The sequence below is a fragment of the Heloderma suspectum genome, chromosome 5 (assembly GCF_057233095.1).
Source record: "Heloderma suspectum isolate Gila_16-S chromosome 5, 16-S_ref, whole genome shotgun sequence".
NCBI lineage: Eukaryota > Metazoa > Chordata > Lepidosauria > Squamata > Helodermatidae > Heloderma > Heloderma suspectum.
The window spans coordinates 198,983,474-199,006,350 of record NC_139462.1 but is presented as its reverse complement, the minus strand read 5'-3'; the positions used below and the strand labels follow the sequence as shown (position 1 = coordinate 199,006,350).

At 40.6% G+C, this 22,877-nt stretch overlaps 1 protein-coding gene across 1 annotated transcript in view; it reads right to left on the bottom strand.

Annotated features, from left to right (window-relative positions):
* Positions 1-22,877, bottom strand: part of LOC146345056 (macrophage mannose receptor 1-like) — a 78,655-nt gene that overhangs the window by 50,964 nt on the left and 4,814 nt on the right. Inside the window, exons 3-9 of the mRNA XM_084859003.1 lie at positions 21,254-21,427; positions 12,194-12,358; positions 11,215-11,328; positions 10,327-10,470; positions 7,095-7,277; positions 2,070-2,227; positions 696-809 (exon numbers count right to left, since the gene is read on the bottom strand). Coding sequence (XP_084715129.1) covers positions 696-809; positions 2,070-2,227; positions 7,095-7,277; positions 10,327-10,470; positions 11,215-11,328; positions 12,194-12,358; positions 21,254-21,427 — 1,052 coding nt within the window. The remainder of the gene's footprint in view (positions 1-695; positions 810-2,069; positions 2,228-7,094; positions 7,278-10,326; positions 10,471-11,214; positions 11,329-12,193; positions 12,359-21,253; positions 21,428-22,877) is intronic.

The window sequence follows — 22,877 nt, the reverse complement described above, 5'->3', positions numbered from 1 at the left end:
AGGGCAGGGACAGACAGCTCAGGAGGAGGGGACCATACATTCCTAGAATTAAGGGTGCCACTGAGCACATACTCAGGCCAGAAATGTTATGTTCATACCAGAACTGAGCTCACAGTCCTTTCACACAAAACTTCCTTCTGGTTTTCACCTCAAGCTTTCTTTCATCTCAGTAGCCTAATTTGGATGGGGGAAATCCTTGTAGTTGTTGCTGCTGTTGAGCATTTGTGAGTCAGAAACAACTGGCAATCTACTAAAAGTCACCTAGAGTTCTATCAGTAGAACTACCTTCTGTCTACCACTGCTCAAAGGTGGTGCCTTCTTGTAACAAAACAAAATCTTGCATTAAAAGAAACCTCACCAGCCCTCTGGGACAATGCTATCATAAGGAGACATTCCCCTGGCCAGCAGAAAAATGCAAAAGAAGTGAGGATGCTGTGACCAAGACTGAAGCTGACAAGTTCGGGAATAGTCATTGACTTGGGTAGGAGAAGGCTAAAAGCATGTAGAGAGGACAATGTGGGTGGCAAAGACCTTTTACTGCTCACAAGGCCAGAAGTGCTTCTACATTAATGGGTAGACAAATTGCAGACCGTTAAGAATATAGGTGGTAGACATCTTCATATTGTTCTTTAAAATAAGAATTGTGTGAAACCAATACCTTTATTAAACTTCTTCAGAGTTTACTTTAGACTTACTTTCTGACATTTTGGATCAGCAGTTTCAGCTTCTTCAGGAATAGATGCCAAAGGTTCTTTTTTGCAAATGTAACCAAGTTCCTCTTCACAGAAATAATCTGCCCAATCTCCATTCTGGGGATGGAAAGGTGAGGAAATATGAATTTCAGTGAAAAACAATCCACTATGTTTACACTTTCTGATTTTCACAACACTTTATGTCTTTTGTGAAGATGCAAAGCTTGATGAGCTGGACAATTACAACAAATGTGGGTTACATCTGCTCTTCTCTAAAATCTACAGCCTAAGCACTATATTGCCTACTACTATACTGAGACGAGACAGAGAGAAAGAGAGAGCGAGAGATTTATGTCAAAGCTGAATGATAAATAAACAGGGTTTTCATCCTGCAGGAAATAGGAGCTTTTGAAAATACACTTCTATCCTAACTTGAGAACTTAAGGCTGACGTTGTCTGAAGACATTGTTATTTCGAGAGGCCTTCCTTGAGTGACCAGCCACGGTTTATTAAATTCGGCCTTATTGGAACTTGTCTCTTTTAAAACGTTTTAACTATTTTAACATGGTATTTTATTCTTTTATCTTTGCTGTTCACTGCTCTGAGATCTTTTGATGTGGAGCAGTATATAAATATTGTAAATAAATAAATAAATCACATTAATGTAACATTTTGAAATATTTCAGGGTTTTATGATTCTGCCCTAAAAAATAAATCAAAACTATTTTTCCTAGCCAGTTCAAAGTCTGTGACAAGAACAGCTGAATTGTGCTGTCTTTTATGCCTATTCTTTTATTTTGCCATTTGCATTTTTCTAACCTTGAGAAGGAGCAAAGGATAGAAATGGAAGGAATTGAAGGTGCACAGCCAGAAGCTGGAAATCTTGTTCAGAAACCTGTCTGGCTTCTGAGATTTCAATAGGCACTTCTCATTCAAGCACTGGTGCATTAATAACTTTTACAAACTTCTTGCTAACTTTTGTTCCTCAATTGATAAATAAAGGCTGAAATCTTATGCACATTCCCCTGAGAAGAAACCCCATTGAACATGGTAGGACTTATTTCTGAATATACCTGCATAGGATTAGGCTAACCATTTTGAAATTCAAAAGTACTTTTTCTTAGGCAAAAACACTGATTACATGGCTGCAATCCTATGCAAAGTTTGGTTCCATTAGGTCCATTGACTTCTATGGTTGTAGGCATGTATAACTCCACATAGATTGGGGTGATTATCTAAAGGGGAAATTAGTACATGGGAAAATACATTTTGAACTACTTTTTCTTAACGGAGCTTACTTTTAGACAGTTTTTCATGCCAAACAGAATTCAAGGGAAATACATATTTACTAGAAAGATAGCATTTCCTTATTTTTACCTCCCCTTTCATGATGACACAATCTTGTTGAACATTATTTATGTGCGTAGGTTCTCCTTGCTGCCACTTGGTAAATCTCACTGTAGTACCATCACTCCATTCAAAATACATCGGGGTTTTCTGGTCATTCAGTCCTATCCACAGAACATCTGTTGGTTCTAAGAACATAAATGCATGTTGTTTACTTGCTCCCAGACTTAGCTGTAAGAGGTCCAGCAGTTGAACACACAGCTCTATGATATATAGATGTGGAAGTAGGAGAGTATTCATAACTGCAATCCAACTGGACAAGTTCATGTACAACTATACAGCTTATTAGGGAGTGTCTGTGCTGGAATGATCACAGGGCTTTGGCACTATTGTTACAAATGAGTAGCATCTGAGAGCCATCTCACACATTTGACTTGGCTGTGCCTCATAGCCACTATAACAGGATGTCTCTTCCCTCCATGATGCTTTTCACCAGCCACTAAGAACAATGCATGTACCAGAAACTCTAAAATGTGTCAGTTCTACCTGGGGTTTGAAAAGCAGACCCTCAGAGTTTTTAACTCTTAAACCACTCCTGATTCAACAGTGCTAGCAGATTCTATTCTGGAATGCTTGCTTACTGTGATTATGAAATTCCTTCATGTTGTAATAAATATGAATATAGGAAAGAAGAAGTTTCCAGATATGCTTTAAGTTTCTTAGTTAGGGATATCCCAGGACTGCAATAACATTCACTTCCTGCTTGTGGTAGCAAACAAACCCCATTCTCTGTCTGTCTGTCTGTCTGTCTGTCTCTCTCTCTCTAGAAGTTTCCTAGCTTAGATGGAGGTGTTGGGGTGTTTCAGTTGGATCCAGGATCTACCTTCCATGACAGGAAGGGACCTTCTGCAAGAGGAAGGTATTTGCTTGTGGAAGGTCCCTCTGCCCAGTTTTGGGGGATCTTCCTCCCCCTCATCACCTCATTCATCAGGGTCTCCTGATTCTCCCTGTAGCATTTTCAGGGGTGGAGTGGCTGCCATGGGAAGAAGGGTGGGGGGAGTCAGCATAGTAGATCCAGCATAAATCTCGATCCAGCTCTATGGTTTTAAAGGAGAACATAGATATACAGTGGGCACAATGGAAATCTGATGGAATGGAGAGACCCAGTGGGATATGGTCATTTCTGGCTCCATGCTTTATAAGAAGAACAGGGAAGGGTGTACTGGTGGTGGCATTGCTCTGTCCATCAAAAGTGGGCATAGTGTCAAACAAACTAGAAACCTCAAAGGGGCAGACTCCTCCACAAAATCACGTAAGTTCTAAACCTTATTAGAAATTAGAAAGCAAACCAATTACCAGGTACAAATGGTATCCATCTGAGAGTTATTAAAGAACTCAAACTTGAAATTACTGATCTTTGAACAAAAATATGCAACATGTCTTTATGACTGGCCTCTGTACCAAAAGGCTGGAAAATGGAAATGTAATATCAGTTTTTAAGAACTGATCCAAGGGAATCCAAGAACGTACATGCCCATTCATTTAACATCTGTTCCACAGCCCCATCGACATGGGGCTTTTACTCAGGTTCTACTCCACCCCCAAATCGATAGTGTCAGATGATGCACACTTCTAGCCTGGCGTTTCTTGCCCTAAATCTGAGTTTTTTTCAAAACTCATTTTGTGTCGGTTTTCCTGTCACAGCAGCTTCAGTGCTGTTTGGGAGTCTGTGCGACTGCAGCTGGCTTCAGTGCGGGCTGTTGGAAGCGGCACTGATTGGTGGAAGGGAAAGTAGCATGGGGAGAGCAGAAGGGTAAACATGTCTACGCAGAAGTAACTCATTCCCTTCAGTTCCACATCTCTGCCTCTCACTTTAAATAGTCATTCAATAGTCATTCTCTCACTTTAAATAGTCATTCAGCTTGGGAGTGGAGATGGGAGCCAGCCCAGCTGTTTTGAAACTGTGCAGCTATGAAGGAGCACAGATAAGAAACGGTGGACGCCTGTTGATTCGAAGCTGTGCAGCTAAGAAAGGGTGGATGCCAGGGCGGATGATTTTCATGAACATGTACTCAGAAGCACTACATTGAGCCCCTGTTTGTGGGGTGGGGTAGCCTGTTGATTGGGCAGTTACTATACATCAAAGACAATGCGCTAGTCGCTCTCCCTGCTCGCCAGCTCTCTGCTCTCAGAACCTCTTGCACTCCTGCTCATTCTGCTCAGCCTCCAGGTGGCAGCGGCTTCCTGCTTGCCTCATAAATGTGTGTATGTGTGTGTGCATGGGGGGTTTGTCATGAACATCTATTCGTAAGCAAGTCCTGCACTGCACTTCATTGAACATGCAAATACCAGAACCCAGGGTCATCCAGTGGAGCTGAATGGTGAGAGATGCAGGACAGATAAAAGGGAGTACTTCTTCGCACTGAGCACACTTACACTATGGAATTCTCTACCACAAAATGTTGTGATGGCTACTGTGAAGAAATGCCCTATATACAGCTGTTGGTGTCATGTAATGTTTACTTTGTGTGACCTCTGTGCAGTTACAGTGTACCCGAGTAAGCCTGAGGCTTTGCGTTGTGATTGTCAAAGGTCTGTTAGTAGTTGCCGAGTGACATTCTGAGGAGGGAGAGAGAGACAATCACTTCGACTATTGTTAGATGGGACCTGGATCAAGTAAATTCAATTCCGATTGGCTGGAGAATCTAGCTTGGTAAAAAAAAAGAGTGGTTGGGAAAGACCAGTTTGACAGTTGGCAGCTGAGGGAGTTTGTGGTAGTCATAGGGCTTCATCACACACAGCTTTTATCCTGCGATTGAGATTGCTCCTTCAGGAAAGTTTGCGGGCTATTTACATGATGCCATGACCCTCCTGTACTAAATGCCCTTTGTTCCATTTTTAAATAGATAACAAGCTATCAAATTACCCCGTTGTGTTACACTTCAGTTTCCTCCATGAAAAGGCTTAAAGCTGCAAGAAGAAGAGCGAGATCAATGAAAGATAATGGAAGACTCAGATACAGGGAGAAGGGGCAGGGGGAAGGAAGCGCATGTAAAGGGAGTCAGTGATGATCCTGCATTTAAAATGGAAGCAGAAAGCCCTGTTTTAAATGCAGGATTTAAGGCTGGTGTAGAAATGCCCATAGAGGGAGAAACTCTGCTAGTTTGTGTGTGGTGTTTTCAAAGGACTAAAAGAAAGCTGAGGAGAAAGTGGATAGCTAAAGCTTGAATAATATGTTATATTTTCTCTGTGGGGTAACCTTAGGTGGTGGGTGGGTGGCTGTGTTATGCCAAGAGGCTGCCCTAAGATCTTGCCAGAGGAAGTTTATACAAGCAGGCAGTCAAAGCAGCTAGAAATACAATGGGAGGAGCTTTGGTGTCAGAGGAAGACTACCCAGAAGCTGGACATGATTGTGGGTGTATTTGGCTGGGGTGGAGGTTTAGTTAATATGGCCTGAGGTAAAAGAAGACCTTAGCAACAGTGTGTCTTGAGTACTATAGAATTGTCACTAAGCAGTCTTTTGAAATCCTCAAAGTAAATATTACTAATCCCTTATGTACAAAATAGCCCTAGTTGAATTACTTGTTTAATAGTTCATCTTGTCTCTAGTGCTGGTACCATCTCATGCCTAAGCCTCTTATACCATTATACTAGGAGGTTTTAAGTATTCTAACAGAACTGTGGGTGGTAGCAGAAAAGGGTCCGCTTGTGGAACTCTGAGGTATAGTGGCAGAGAGTTCCCGAGGCCCCCCAAAATAAGCATTTGCTTATAGGTGGGATTGCCCAGTGAAGGAGCAGTTACCCCATAGGTGGGCGGTGAAAATCCGCCATAGCTATCAACATGGACAGCTTTAAAAGTGGAGTAGACAAGTTGATGGAGGATCGGGTTATCAATGGCTACTAGTCAAGGAAGTTGTATATTATGTCCAGTATCACAGGCAGTATCCATACAATGCCAGTTGCTGGGGAACAGGAGTGGGATGGTGACGTTGTGCTCATGTCCTGCTTGTGGGGGTAGCATAGGCACCTGGTTCACCACTGTGGGAACAGAATGCAGGACCAGATAGATAGGGATGTACGAAAGTCACTTACCTTTCCGCGGATTATGTTGATGGGGGGGGGAGGCATTCCGTTCCTCCCCCCCCGGAATCCACCACGGCCGGCTGTGCTCCACGGCAGCTCCACGGAGCAGCCGGCCAGGCCCAGGCCAGAGCCATCCGCAGCCGGATTTCCGGCCGCGAAGGGCTCTGGGTAAGAAAAAACCAAACAAACACATATGCAAATGGCGGCGGCTATGGCCGCCGCCATTTGCGTTCCTTATTTTTCGCCGTCTTTGTCTACGTAAATATTTACGTAGACTATGACGGCAAAAATAAAGGGGAACGCAAATAGCGTAGCAGGCGCTATTTGTGTCCCTTTTTGATTCACCGTTTTAGCCTATGTAAATATTTACGTAGGCTAAAACAGTGAATCAAAAATGGACACAAATAGCGCCCGCTACTCTATTTGCGTTCCCCTCTATTTTTGCCGTCATAGTCTACGTAAATATTTACGTAGACAAAGACGGCGAAAAATAAGGAACGCAAATGGCGGCGGCCATAGCCGCCGCCATTTGCGTAAGCGTTTTTTTTTTAAAACTGGGTTGTGATAGGCTACGTAAGTCTTTACGTAGCCTATCACGTCATGGGTTGTTTTTTTTTTTACAGAGACAAGATTGCAAATGGCGGCGGCGGCGGCCAGTCAGAAGACCAGCCGTCGCAGCTGCCACCGCCGAAGCCACCACCGGAGCTGCTGCCGCCCGGAACATCCACCCCAGGTAAGTCTCATCCCGGGGGGAATCTGTGGGGGGCGGGGGGGGGGTGGCAGGCCGTTCCGCCACGGAGTTCGGGGGGCCGAATGCACTGGCATTCGGCTCACTGAGATCCGTGGCGGAATTCTCTGACATCCCTACAGATAGACCTTAGGTCTGATCTACCATGAGTCTTCTTATATGTTCCTATCCCCCACCCCATATATATTATAAAGCCAAGAGAACAGAACTTTGGGGATACTTACTGTAGCCAAGCTGAGAAATCACAAAGCTGTATTCTTCAATGTTGTGTATACTTATTAAATTTCCATCATCCTTTTGACAGGATAATAACGCACGCTTCCATGTCTTGGGGTCTCTGTTAAGACGGTAACAGTGGCCTGCATATGCAACCCAACCATCTGAACATTTTATAGGCTTAGCACCATCTAAAAAGATAACAATAAAATTTAAAACAGCATGAATGGAAATAGTTTTAAACAATTTTTTTAAACTGTGGGCTGGGACCATAGCGGGTCTCAGCCAACTTTCAGGTGGGTCTCGGTGCTACAGACTGCCTAGTGCTTCTTTGCTTGACTGTGCTGTGCCATGGCTGCATCATGCACACTCTGTAGGCATGTGTGGCAGTAGGAGCAAGGCTAATATGTTTAAAACAACCACAACAGCTGGGAATAAACAGGAAGGGGATAAGAGAGGGAAGCTGTTATAGAAGGAAGTGATTGTAAAAAGCAGCAGGAAGGAGGGATGAAAGAAGCTGGAGTTGGAGATAGGTTACAAGTTAAGTGTGAAAGAAGAAGGGGAGAAGAAATGGCAGGAGAAGAATACTTCAAGAGGCACGTGGGGATAGAGAAAAACAATATAAAATAAAGAGTTTTCTCTACCTAGAGCAGGGGTCCCTAAATGTTGTGGATCAGTGGAGACATTTGGAATATTCAGAGATTGTCATGGACACTCTCACAAAATGGCTGCCATGGATGGGCTTCCTCATTCATAAAATGGCTGCCATGATGACCATGTCCAGTTGCAAAATACCTGTTTCCCAGAAGGCAAAGTGGTGAGACTAATAGAAAAGCAGGAACTTAAGTACAAAGTAGAGGTGAGGAGTTGAGTTCCAAAACAACTCTTTTAAACCCAGATAAAGATTTTGGACCCAAATAAATGGCAGCACTTTGCTTTGCAGCATGGCAGTCTCCCCATTAAAAAAAAAAAAAGTAAAATAATCTTAAGAAATAAAATTAAAATCAGGAGAGGCAGGGAGCCTGGTGGATGCTGGAAGAGTTGTGCATGGGCATATTGGTGCCCATGGGCATCATGTTGGAAACTCAGACTCAGAGTCTGCGGATCAGCAAATTCTGTCTGTCACCATTTTGTGAAGAGAGGGTAAGTCACTCTATTGAATCTATTCCATAAGAATGTTATTGCCAATAGGGTTGCCAACAATTCTTGTAGTCAAATATTTTTTTCAGGGACCAAGCCAGTGATAAAATTTCACACGTCCTTTATATCCTATAAGAAACCTTGGTGTTCTGAAATTACATTTGCTTCTTTACTTCATGGTTGTTGACATGGCTATTAGCTAGAAGGCTGCTGCTTCCTTCCAAAGTTCCTCTCTTACTTTTGTACAAATTTACAGCAGATTATTTCTTGAGAATAAATGTTGGCTGCAATCCTAAAAACCTGTGAAATGGCAATGGGGAGAAATGCATATATAACCTGTGTAGGGATATGTGGATTGTGTTTAATCTGCTCTGTCTGTGTTTTGAGGATTGTCAGGCATCATCTGCTCCATTGTGAACTGATTGACAGATTTGGACTTTTTCCTCCTTCAGAAAAATACGCCAAAAAGACTGCCACAATTTACAGGAAGCTGGAATGTGACATTCTGTATATTTTTCTTAGCTCACTGGAAATTTGATGTGGAGAGCACACAAAAAAGATGGCTACACAGCAGAGGCTGAAGATAGATCAGAGATGTAGAAAACTGTGTGTGTGTGCATTTAAATGGTGTATACATTAGCATATTTTCCAGGAACTTTCATATTTTTGTATGATATTTGTGTACAGTTCTGGAAAGTGTTTTTTTTTTTTTAACGTTGGAAAATCCACGGGATCCGCAGGTCGAATTCACAGAATCCAGTGTCATTTCAGTCCATTGCAGATTTCTCTGACATCCCTAAACCTGTGTGTATGGATCTTCCCTGTGTGTCTGCATCATTTTGTGAAACCTCAGTCTTAGTGTGAATTCAAATATGTACTCATTTATTTATTTGAAATATTTTTATGCTGCTCCTCAGCCAAAAAGGCTCCCAGAGTGGCTTACATGTAATCAATTAAACAAGACAGTCCCTGCCCGCAGGCTTACAATATAAAAACATGAGACACACAAAGAAAAAGGTATGGGGAAGGAAGAGAGGAAAAGTCACTTTCTTAGCAGGGTGGAATGGCCCTGCTCTCCCTGTCATCTCCCTCCATATAGCCTGCTGGAGTGGCTGCCGGTGACAGCTGAGGGAGGAGGAGCCTTCATGAGGGGGAGCCTTCCCACTGGGCTATCCAACACCTCTTGCTAAATGTTGTGCAGGAAAAGTGAATCTAAAGATGTTCTTCCATTTGCACAAGATCTTGCACAAGCAGAAGCATGGTGAGCACTGCAAAAGATGCTACCCCTATTACAGTGCTGTATGAGCTTGGACGCACATTTGCTGAGTAGTGCTAGCAGCTATTTTGCTTCTGCTCAGCATTCTTTTTATGTAACCTTACCAGCCTCACTGAGGTTAACATAAAAAGGTAATAAAGCAAAGGTACCAAGTTATATATGAGGAAAAGACCCCCAGTGTGAGCTTTGTAGTCCTGTCCTGTGATATTTATTTTTTATTATATTTATACCCCGTTTTTCTTCATTACGAGGTGGTGTATAGAAGATTCATGGCAATTTCCCAACCAGGCTTAGTTTCAGCAAGGTTCCTGCGACATATGCCTTCAGACCATGCCTGGAAACCTGCCTGAGATCTGTACTGACAGAAAACTTAACTAATATGTTCAGTGCCTCTGCCAGATTCTCACATTCCATTCCACCTGCCACTGGCAAGATATCCTCAGGTAAGATACCCTCAGGCAGATCCAATACATTGCTTCTCACTGTGTATATTGCTACTAACACTGAAACCAGCACTCCCAGAGCTATGTAAAGATGTTATTGTGGCTGGGGTGGATGACCTGTAGCACTCTATATGTTTTGGTCTACAGCTCCCATCAGGACTAGCCAAAATAGTCAATGGCAAAAGATAATGGGAGGGCCAAGACATTGCACAAGACATTGTACAAAATATTGTACAAAATTTTGTACAAAACAAAGATGTTTCGTAGGCCAAGACATTGGGAAGACCAGAAGTTGCCCAACCCTGTTTTGGACATTGGCACCCTGCATAAAGAGATATCATGTTTATATAGGTAAACTTCATTTCCAGTTTCCCATCCTACCTGCAGGATTAATGGAAGCATCTGATGAAGAGTTTTCCCTTTTGCAAATGTATCCATATTTCTGAAGACACTTCTCATTCCTCCATTTGCCATTCCGAGCCACCATTAGTCCACAGATTTTTTCTGTTTCTGAAGTTGGGCTACCTTTAAAAAAGAGTGAAACAAATGTAACAATCATTCTCTATGTCCTGTGTTAACACGGCAGTGGTTTGAATATGAAAATACGCCCAAATAGGTTTCTGATTTCTGATCCTTCACTTGTATTTCAAGATTACAGTGCATCAGCTAGGGAATTGTGGCAGCATGACTGGGGAATGTAAGCAGGACCTGCCCTCTACCTGGCAATGGGAAAAACCCAACTGGGCATATATACCTTTTCACTGGGTTGTGACCATTGAATCATATACCATCCAGACAGTACTTATGTTACTTTAAGAGTTATGGCACAAGTTGACATTCTGCCAGTGCTCATTTTCTCACCACAGCAACACCACAATGAAAGAAAATGCACTATGGAATCTCTGCCTTTCACAGAGCTCTTAACCCCCCCCCCCCCGACTGAACAGATAGAAAATGGCAGTTGATTTTCTCAGAATCAAAAGGTGTTTGTAGTATACCTGATAGAAGAAACTGCAGCACACTTTTAGAAAAAAGTGTTGATTACATGTCAAACATTACATATGATTTAATCATTACAAGAAGGCTACAAAAGTTTAGAATGCCATCTAATCTGGTTTTAAAATGAACTCCTTTGGGTGGTAGCCATTGGGTTTGCAAATATTCTAGCCTCCAATAAATTTCTTCAAGTGTTTTGCACTTCTGACTAAATACTAAGTGGTGTTGACTTTCAGTATTGAACTAAATGTTAGTTTACAGATGTTCACTCACCTGGAGCCCAGTTTAAATATCTTAAAGGATGGTTGTCAGTCCACTGCCATCCACTGTCAAAATCCAGACTGTTAAGACCAATCCAGTAGTCAGCAGCTATACTACTTGTTAGTCCTATTTAAGGAAAAGAAAACTAGTTGGATTGTACTACATAGCTAAGTGTTTTTAGTTATGAAGCTAAAGGAAAACAAAACAAGATAAAACAAAAAAGACCTGGCCAGATGCATGTACTTATTTGTTATATTTCTGTACCCCCCAGCAGCTGAAACTCTCTGGGCAGTTCACAACAATTAAAAGCCATAAAATAATTAAAGACAATAAAATACAATATATTTACAAAATACAGCATATAATAAAAGTTTAAAACTACAGTATAAAATCAAAATAATAACCAAATGGAACCTAGCTGCAGTGCAAAGATTTAAAATATAATACCAGATTAACAGCAACTGAAAAACTAAAATGCCTGGGAAAATAAAAAGGTCTTCACCTGATGCCAAAAGGTGTAGTATATAAAGTAGGCACCAGGCAAGCCTCTCTGAGGAGCTCATTCCACAACTGGGGTGCCACAGCAGAAAAGGCCCTCTTCTTAGTAGCTACCCACCTCATTTCCTTTGGCTGGGTCTCCCAGAGAAGGACCGCTGAAGCTGATCTTAGGGTCTGGGCAGGTGTAATTAGGGTTGCCAGTTTTTCTTGAGGCATGAATTTTGTACTTTTTATAGCTTATATGAAGCAGAAATTTATCAGATGAAGCTTTTCCTTCAACCCATGTATTTCTGCTTGTCTTACAATTGTTAAAGGCACAGGGGACCTGCCAGAAGGTTGGGCAGCCCAAGGTGCAATAGATAATCTACATTTAGATTGTTTTCAACTAATTTAATTCAGATTAATTCTTGCTACATTTGAAACAATATTTTTTCATAAGAAGACTGTCTTAAGATATAGGCCACTTTTTAAGGTACGCTTTGTTATGTTATACCTGTCAGGTATGTTTGTTCATGTAGTTCTCCGATGCTCAATAATTCTGCATTCTGTTGCTGACAACTTTTTCTTGCTTGGTACCATGTAAGAGCTGACTGAGCATTGATCTGGTAGAGATCACCTGTCCAATGGTTTCTGATCCAGAAGAATTCATCATGGCTATCTGTAAGCATTGTTAACTGTGTCAAGTAATCATATCACCAGCATCAAAGCTAAATCCACAAGTGAGCTATATTTGTTTATTTAACCATCCAGGTACCACTTTGCCTAAATAATATCCAAAGCACTTTGCAGAAACACACAAGTCTCCTTTCTTTTTTGCATGAAGTAGTGCTCACACAATTAATGGTCAGCAGAATAGAACAGCTGGCCCCACCCATCAGATCATGCAGCACCCCTATCTTGACTCTGATAGCCATGCATTAGGTATGGACATCTCCAAGGGGAAAGCATACACACACAATACTTTTTGGGCGTAGGCTTCCCCAGGACCTGGAACCTTGCATGAACCCAGGTTCTGTGGAAGCTTATGTGTGTAGGCTTTCTCCCTAAGGATGTCCACATCTAATGTGTGCATGTTAGAGAAAGCTGCATGGCCTGGTTGGTTGGGCCAGCGGCCCCTTGACCATGTGAGCACTGCTGCACACAAGTATCATATGAAAGGGACTAGAACAGGGGTCTTTTTGTGCTGGCACATTTGGAATTTTGAGACACTGTCAAGAGCACTCTCACCAAATGGCTGCAGTGGGGCTAATTTGCCCATTCATAATATATCTACCATGGTGGGTATGTCCAGTCAGAGAACACTCATTTCCCAGAAGCCAAACTGATGAGGCAAAAAGAAAAGTAACTTGCCCATGAACCTAAGTAGAAGGCAAAGCTGCAGTCTTGAGTTCCAAAACACAAATCTTTCTTTTTAAGCAAAATAAAGATGGCACCCGGGGGGGGCGGGGGAGGCAGGATTTTGCTTTGCAGCAAGTCAGTCTCTGAGATTTAAAAAAAATGTAATGAGAAAAATCTTAGGAAATAAAATAAAAATCAGGAGGGGCAGGGATCTTGGTGGGTGCCAAGAGAGGTTTCCATGGACATGTTGGCTCCCATGGGGCACCACATTGGAGATCCCAGGGCTCAAATTACAAGTAAAGAATGCTTAGACTGTAAACTTCTGGACAGGATTGTCTTGTCTTTTATTCTACATTTTATACTGCTTAAATACCAATAAATACAGTATTATAGTTATTAATTTAATAGTCATTCAGACAATTTTATTTCATATAACCATAGGTTCTTATAATTTGTGCCCCCAAAAAGACATAGTCACAAAAAGAAAAAGGTTGAACAAGCCACTCAGATCAGTTTATCATGTACACAATCTACACAAGAGTTTTTAGAATCTTTGCTAGAATGCTAATAATTTTAGCAGCCACTGCAAATAAGGCAGAACCAGTGTGGTGTAGTGGCAAGAGTGTTGGACTGGGAGCTGGGAGATCCGGGTTCTAGTCCCCACTCAGCCATGGAAGCTCACTGGGTGACTTTGGGCCAGTCACACACTCTCAGCCCAACCCACCTCACAGGGTTGTTGTTGTGAGGATAAAATGGAGAGGAGGAGGATAATGTAAGCCGCCTTGGGTTCCTTGCAAGAGGAAAAAAGGCAGGGTATAAATGCAATAAATAAATAAAAATAAATAAGACTACTTGATTTGTTACAGAAGGATCCATATCTACAAGTAGTTTACACATCTGCTCGGCCAAAGTTCTATCAGAAAAACCTCCCAACAAAGGTGCAAGGAATCTTTTCCTGGAACTGGCATACAGTTGACAGAAAAATATATAATGAATACTATCCTCTCTTGGTGGAACCCCACATATACAAAGGTGTTGAAATATGGTAACATTTATATACCTCCCATTCAAATATGCAGAAGGCATAGTCTGGAGGCATAATGCTATAAATGCCTTTCTTAGCTCCGAGTGAGTCAAGGCATTAAGATCACTTACCTTGAAAAAGATGGTACCACCTGGTAAAACCTGTTTGTTTAATGGTTTCCACATTTTTATTGGCATCTCTAATTTTAAACTTCGGTTCACTCAGATGAAAGGAAGCCAATGAGAGAGAAAAATGGGCCAGTTTTTCAAGACAGAAAGAAATCCAACCACTCTTCTTCTTCTGTTTTAAATAGTAATGTTTATCCAATTGGTGGTCAGGCATGAAAAGATCCTAACATGCCATGTTTCAGTTGCTCTTAATGATAGGCTTAACTGAGCCTGCCCAACTTATGTTTCCTTTAGATCAGGGGTGGAGAACTTTTGTGTCTCTGGATATTTTGTCCTACAACCCCCATCATCCCTCACCACTGACCATGATGGCTTAGGCTGATAGGAGTTGCAGGCCAAACATTTGGAGGAACGCAAGTTGCTCACTCCTGCTTAAATACTACTTTTTCACCTCAGGGAAGTAGGGAGAGTTGCCTACAGAAAATAATTCAAGATTTTAGCAAAATTGTGATTGGGCAGCAGCATGTCTCTGCCCCCATCCCCACCATCCCAAATAAAAAATAGCAGTAAAGAGAAGAGTTCTTGTCTTTGGCAGTCAATGTGAACCTGGGGTTTCCCTCTCATAAATATTGCATACTAGTATTTTCTTATTCTAAGCCCTAAACATTACACAGGTTCTGGAAGGTCATAGTCCTTTCTCGTCTGTTGCTTCTAAAAATGCATGTAATTTACAAACTTAAACACTTCTGCTCTCTATGAATTTCCTGTAGTATATAACTACGATCTTGTTCTGGGGTGGTCCTGTTTTGCTTCCAAATTGATACCCAAGCATCAATCTTTGCTATTACAAGCAATGGTAAGTGTTTTTCTAGTTAACCCTAGGAAAAAGAGGAAATCCTGTGTAGCAGAAATTTGCTGAACACTGCCACAATACAAATACTAATGTGCACAGAAGACATTTTTGTGCCAGAACATTCAGTCTGAAATTAGTAATTTGTATTACATGCCTGGCTTAGAAATAACTTTTTGCAAAGGAAGTTGGGTGTCCACAGAAAGGCATGTCATTCCGTGGACAATAGCTAGTGAACTGGTCCTATAAATATGAGTAGCTGCAACAAACTGGCTTGCTCTGATTAAGTTACAACAGATATTTACACATTTGGATTAATCATATTGATCTGGATGTCATACTTTTAATATATTGAATAACAGACAATATTAGGCTCCAAAAATACAATAGTATACTACTGTAATACCTAGGTAGGGCTGCCTCTAGGAGGCAGATGGCTACAAATATTAACATTTCATTTGCCAGGGTCTGTCTCATGCAATTTACCAGAGATCCTTACACAAGTTAGCATTGATACAGTACTGAAACAATAACCCTGTAGTATTCCAGCTTACAGAATGATTCTGAAACACACACACACACAGAAACACATCATTAGCTGGGTACAAACATGTAAATGAATAGAAATGTCAATCTATATTCAGGAAGGTTTACTCCTGAGTAAGCCTGCACAAGATTCCAGCATACCTTTTTTGTTTCCCTCTCTCTCTTCCTCAATGATCTATCTGACTGGCACAGTGACACTCTCAGCTTTCAAAATTATGTCACACTTGACAGTTTCCTGTTACCCCTCCCCTACTGTCAGAATACTGACAGGAGAACTGACTGGCTGGGTATGTTTGACTTATAAGAAGATCCCATTGACTAGAATCGACTGGCCTACCTTACACCTAATTTAAAAATAACAGCAACAATACTGAGCTAATGTCAATGAAATTTAGCCCATTTACTATCTATTCATAACACTCAATTTATCCAATCATTTCCAGCTTTCTAACTTCTCTTTCCTAACCCCTAGCCCATGGCAAAAAGGCATAATGTTTACAATTGAAAAACTCCTATGGCAGTATAATTATCATGATGCTTTGTTTAAAATACCAAAGAAGGAAGGTATCAGCTCAACAGCTGCAGTTTGCTGCCTCTTTTGCTATGGATACATGTTCTGATTGTGGGTGTCTTTACACCAGCTTAAAATCCTGCAGTTAAAATGGGGCTTTCTGCATCCGTTTTAAATGCAACATCATGATGACTCCCTTTTTCATGTATTTCCTTTCCCCCCTCCCCTTTTCCCCTCCTTCTCCCCATATCTGAGTCTTCCATTATCTTTCATCGCTCCTCTTCTTGCTGCTTTTCCTCTTTTCATAGAGGGAACTCAAGCAGAACACAACGAGGTAATTTGATAGCTCAGTACCTGCAATCTATTTAAAAATGGAACAAAGGGCATTTAGTGCAGTGCAGGAGATGCCTTGAATGATCACAGCATCATGTAAAGAGCCCGCAAACTTCCATGAAGGAGCTATCTCAATCACAGGATAAAAACTCCGTGTGAAGAAAGCCTGTACCAGATCCCTGTCAGAACACAGAGGAACTGTTCTGGGCATGCTCAAATCAAAATAATAATTCTGAAATTATTAAGTAGGAGACACAAACAGCTGTGCCAAGCATCATACATTAAACTATTTTTAATTCTTGTATTACTACATTTTTATCCCGTTTTTATCAAAGAAACTCCTCAAGGTGGCTTCATGATTTTAATCCTCTACATGTTTATCTTCACAACAATCCAGTAGTATAGGAAAGGCTGTGAGAAAAGGAGTATTCACATGATCATTCAGGTGGCTACACTTTACGTTGTTACATAAAAGGGGTGTTCACACATTACACTGAATGTCTATTCATACTGTATTCCATACATTCAGATGGTTGTGGGAATCTGTCTACATGCATTTATACCTGATTTGTACACAGGTACTAGGATCCTACTTAATCCAGGGAACAGATATTGCCCATAGCTGTATCTGGAATGAATGAACTTACATACAGTTGTGTGAAGTTATTATTATTATTATTATTATTATTATTATTATTATATTTATTAATCGCCCATCTGGCTGGTCACCCAGCCACTCTGGGCGATGTACAACATACAATAAAACAGTTTAAAACAATACAATTATATAATAAAAACATTTTCTAAAATACCCTAACCCACCCCAAATGCCTGCCTGAACAACCACGTTTTTAATGCACAACGGAAGCTCATTAAAGAGGGGGCATGACAGAGTTCCCTAGGGAGGGAGTTAACTTTATGAACACATGTTAACTTAATGTGACCAGAAAGGTGGTGTGAGGCCTTGATCATCTCCTGACAATCAAGAGATCATCACACCTCAGGTGGTGTGAGGCCTTGATCATCTCCTGATGATCACACCTCAGGTGGTGTGAGGCCTTGATCATCTCCTGATGATCAAGAGATCATCACACCTCAGGTGGTGTGAGGCCTTGATCATCTCCTGATGATCACACCTCAGGTGGTGTGAGGCCTTGATCATCTCCTGATGATCAAGAGATCATCACACCTCAGGTGGTGTGAGGCCTTGCTCATCTCCTGATGATCAAGAGATCATCACACCTCAGGTGGCGTGAGGCCTTGATCTCTCCTGGTGTCATCAAGTCAACTCTCAGTCAGAGGGAATTATTGGTTTGGTCTTTGCTGCACTGTGGTGCCACCTGGATAATGGCTAGAGAAAGTACTGCTCATCACACAGCTGGCTCATGTGACTGGAGGAACCAATAGGGGCCTGGCTTTTCCTACGTAACAGTAGTTTTCATGGGTGGTTCCTCAGTCCAAGCAAGTCATGAGTAGTCACTCAGATGCCTCCTGTCTCCTGACAGTTACTTTTGGAACCTGACTTTGAATACATAGTTGCCTCTGGCTTGTCTGTTCTAGACCTTGACTTTAGCCTGACCTAATTCTCTGGCCCATCCAACTGAGCACTGAGATGGGAGAACCAACGATTTTCAAGTTCTCCAAAATTCACTTTGAAGCTTGTTTTGGTTCACTCCTATTTTCATTTTCAACCTGTTTTTCAGCTCATTTGAATGGGGAAAGTGCACATTTCTGTGCATATTTTTCTAAAGTGTGCACTTTCCCCCACTGACTAACGTGTGGAATTCTCTTTTCAAATATGCATTTCAAAGTGCAAAATTTGGGGATTTGTGAACAGTTCATAGAATCACAGAGTTAGAAGGGGCCATTTAGGCCATCAAGTCCACCCTCCTGCTCAGTGCAGGAATCTAGTTTAAAGCAACCCTGACAGATGGCTATCTAGTCTCTGCTAGAATACTTCCAGCGACAGAGAGCCTACCACCTCCCTAGGTAGTTGGTTCCTTTAAAAAAAATAAAAATAAAAAATAAAACACACACTCAAAAAACACAACAACAACAACATAAACACACAATACACATACACTAAAATATCTCTTAAGATTGTAAGATACCTACCTTTGGCTCCCCTTACACAACAAATGCTTATTATTATTCTCTAGTTCTTATGTTAGTTGTATATCATACACTGAGTTCACAGACATTATCTCATTTCTCTCCTAATTTTAACAACAACAACAAAAAGAGAACCATCCCAAAGTTTAAAATCTGCAGACATAGATATCATTTTTCTCTCTTTCTTGTACAAATTCTATAAAAGGTTTCCAATCTAACATAAATTTAGTTGTTGATCCTTCTTTAATTATAATAGTAAGTTTTGCCATCTCTGCCAGCTCCATCATTTTCATGATCCGCTCACTCACAGTTGGTATTGTTTCATTCTTCCACTTTTGTGCATACAATAACCTTGCAGCTGTTATCATGTAGAGAAAGAGGGTTCCTCCCTTCTCTTTTACGTGTTTATCTATTAGTCCCAATAAAAAAGTTTCTGGCTTTAATTCTATAGTAGTCTTTAATATTCTTTGAGCTAAAGACTGTATTCATTTCCAAAATGTTTTAGCTTTTTTACAAGTCCACCATAAATGATAAAACGTTCCCTCTTGATCTTCACATTTCCATCATTTTCCAGAAACACCTTTATATGATTTCGACAATTTAAATGGTGACATATACTATTTATACATCATCTTATAAAAATTCTCTTTAAGACTTGTACATAAATAAATTTTAAATCTTTTCTCCACATACTTTCCCAGTCTTCCATTGATATATTGACCAACATTTTGTGCCCATTTTATCATACAATCTTTTACTAGTTCATCCTCTGTCTCATACCATAACAGTAACTTGTACAGCTTAGCAACAACATGTTCATCATTTGTACACAGTGCTGTTTCAATCTCAGATTCTGTTTGTTCAAATCCACCATTTTTCTCATCTATTTTAAACCTTTCTTTAACTTGCAAATATGAAAACCACTGACATACATGACCTTCTCTAATAAGCTTTCCCTTGATTTTAACTTATATTCCCCTTGTGACAACTCCAGTAAATCATTATATCTTATGCATTTATGAATGCTATCAAATTCTCTTCAATGCATTGCTTCTTGTGAAGATATCCAACGTGGTATTTTTTGATAGAAGCTTAATTTATATTTATTCCAAATTCTTAATACAGCCCTTCTTATATAGTGGTTATTAAAATCTACATTCACTTTTGTTTTATCGTACCACAAATAACCATGCCACCCGTATCTCAATTCATGTCCTTCTAGTTCTAAAAGTCTTCTATTTTTCAATGTCACCCATTCCTTCATCCACATCAAGCAGCAGGCAGAAAAATAGGTTTTTAAATCTGGTAATCCCAAGCCACCTCTTTCCTTTGCATCGTGTAAAATTTTATTTTACCTCTTGTTTATTTGCTTGCCATATAAACTTCGTTATATCTCTCTGCCACTGCTTAAAAGGTAATCCAATGTAATAATGGGTATCATTTGAAACAAAAATAACATTCTAGGTAATACATTCATTTTGATCGTCGCAATTCTTCCCAAAAGTGATAGTTGTAATTTTTCCCATTTTAATAGGTCTTGTTTAATTTCATTCCACACTTTAACATAGTTATTTTGAAAAAGCATACAATTCATATTTGTCAAAAGGACTCCCAAATATTTCAGTTTGGAAGCCAGTCTTATCCAGCAACTTTTTTTTTCTTGAACATTCATATTCTTTGTTAAAATTTTTGTTTTCTGTTTATTAACTTTGAACCCTGCCACTGCTCCAAATTCTTTTAATTTTTTCATTAAAATTTCAATTCCCTTTAAAGGTTCTTCCAACATAAACACCAAGTCATCTGCAAAAGCCCTCAGCTTATATTTCTCCTTTTTAATCTTTATTCCTGTGATTCGATCATCTTGTCTTATATCTCTGTTCAATAATTCTAAAACCAATATAAACAATAGCGGTGACAATGGGCAACTCTGTCTTGTTCCTCTTTGTATCTCACAAGGTTTAGTCAGATCCCCATTCATAATTATTTGAGCCTTTTCATCGGTATATACCTATTTCACCGATTTTATAACATTTTCTCCAAAGTCCAGTTCTTCTAAAATCTTAATTAAAAATTTCCAATTGAGATTATCAAATGCTTTCTCTGCATCTAAAAAGATCAGAGCTACTTGTTTTTCTGGATGTTTTTCCAAATATTCCACCACTCTAGGCAGTTGGTTCCATGTCTGACTACTCTGAAGTTTTTCCTGAAAAATCTGCCTTTTTGTAACTTAAGCCTGTTATTTCATGCCTACAGTCTTGGATTGTAGGGAACAGGTTGCAGTCCTCTTCTGTGTGACAACCCTTTAGGCACTTGAAATGTACTATGATATTCCCCCTCAATCTTCTGTTCTCGAGGCTAAACATACTTGAAAGAAGCGCTCTTACTCACATTTGTGCTTGCAGTTGCGAATGGGACATTTCTGCATGATTTGCGAACAGAAACGAAATTCTCGTACATCCCTACTGACCACCTGCAAACATATTCCTCCAAGGCCCTGACACCTATATCTGTCCCATTAGTGATATTCTTTTTGTTCTGACTCACTCAGGAAAGGGGTTTTTCCCATTCTGTGCTTTAGTTGCACAATCTGTAAAGCAGAGGCAGTGATGACAGCTTCCCTTTTCAATATATATGAACAAGAAATATTCCCCTACTCAGCAAGCATGTGATGGCAAAGTGAAGGCTTAAACAAAACCTTGTAAAGAATTTACCTTTTACCGGACAATATCCACTTAAAGAGTCTTTGTCCACATCTGCAGTTGTTCCACACCAAAGACCTCCAGTTTCATCATCATCTCTTATGCATTTAGCATGCTGCTTGTTCATATACTTGAATGGGAATACACAGGGGGCTCCAAAGGCATTGCCCTCTATGGTAAACAGAGCTAAAAGGAAAATTAAATCATTACTGTGTTAGGTTGGAATAATTCTGAAAGGTATTGAGATAAGAACAGAATTAAGAAAACCAGATGCTTCAGAGAAAGACCTTAATACAGAGCTCCATGTGTGCACCGATCTATACATGCAGTGTGTGTGTGTGTGTGTGTGTGTGTGTATGCAGGCAGGCTTCCATGTTCACATCAATGGAGGGAGCAGTTTTAAGCACCCATTTCTTTGCATGCATGTATACATGCATGCAGTTTTTAAGAACCTAAGAAGAGCCATGTTGTATTAGACTGAAGGTTTATCTAGTCCATCATTCTGTTAACACAGTGGCCAGCCAGCTGCCTATGGGAGGCCCACAAGTAAGACATGAGTGCAACAGAACCCTCCCATTCATGTTCCCCAGAAATTGTTATACAGAGATACACTGCTTCTGATACTGGAGGTAATATATACCCATCACGACTAGTAGGCATTGATAGCCTTGAATCTGTCCATGAATTTGTCTATTCCTTTTTTTAATGGCACCCAAGTTGGTGGCCATCACTACATCTTGTGGTAGCACATTCTATAATTTAACTTTGCTCTGTGTGAAGAAATTCTTCCTTTTAGGTGTCCTGAATTTCTCACCATTCAGCTTCATGGAATGACCCCAGATTCTAGTTTATGGGCGAGAGACAAAAATTACTCCCTACCCACTTTGCCCATACCATGCATAATGTTGTACACCTCTGTCATACTTCCCCTTACTCACTTTTTGCTAAGCTAAACAATCCCAGACATTGTAACCTTTCCTCATAGAGAAATTGCTCCAGCCCCTTGACTGTTTTGTTTACCCTTTTCTTTACTGCTTTCAGGTCTACAATATCCTTCTTGGGGTGCATTACCCAGAGCTCTGTACACACTATTCCAAGTGTGATTAGTTTGAATGAAGTAAATATAAAAATGTTTTGAAGCAGACAGTATGCATAGTATGTACACTGGAACTCTGGTGCCTGCACAAGAATTGCTTGCACTGGGTTGCCAAATAGCCAGTAAACTACTGGCCCAGCCAGTTGTGGTGGGTCTAGCCTGTCATTGCCATGCAAATGCAGATTTCCCTATTCTTGCGCAGTTTTTTAGGGATTAAAAAAAAATTATATGGAAGTGGCAGGAGGGACACAGCACCTGGAAATGGATATGTATGTGTGGTGTGTGCACACTTGCATGCCCATGCATGTACAGCAGCATCAATGAAAGGCATTGACATTCTCCCTGTCACCCTGCCATGCTCTGTGCCTGTCCCTGTTTCTCTCCCTTCATTTCTGTTATAAATCACCCTCTCCATAAACACCAACACCAGTGGGCAAGAGAAATACTACAGGCAATAAGGGAAAGCAACATGGAGAAGATACCCTAGTTCCATCACTGTTGGCTCTGCTGCCCTACCCAGCCCATGCAGTTCAGGAGGCA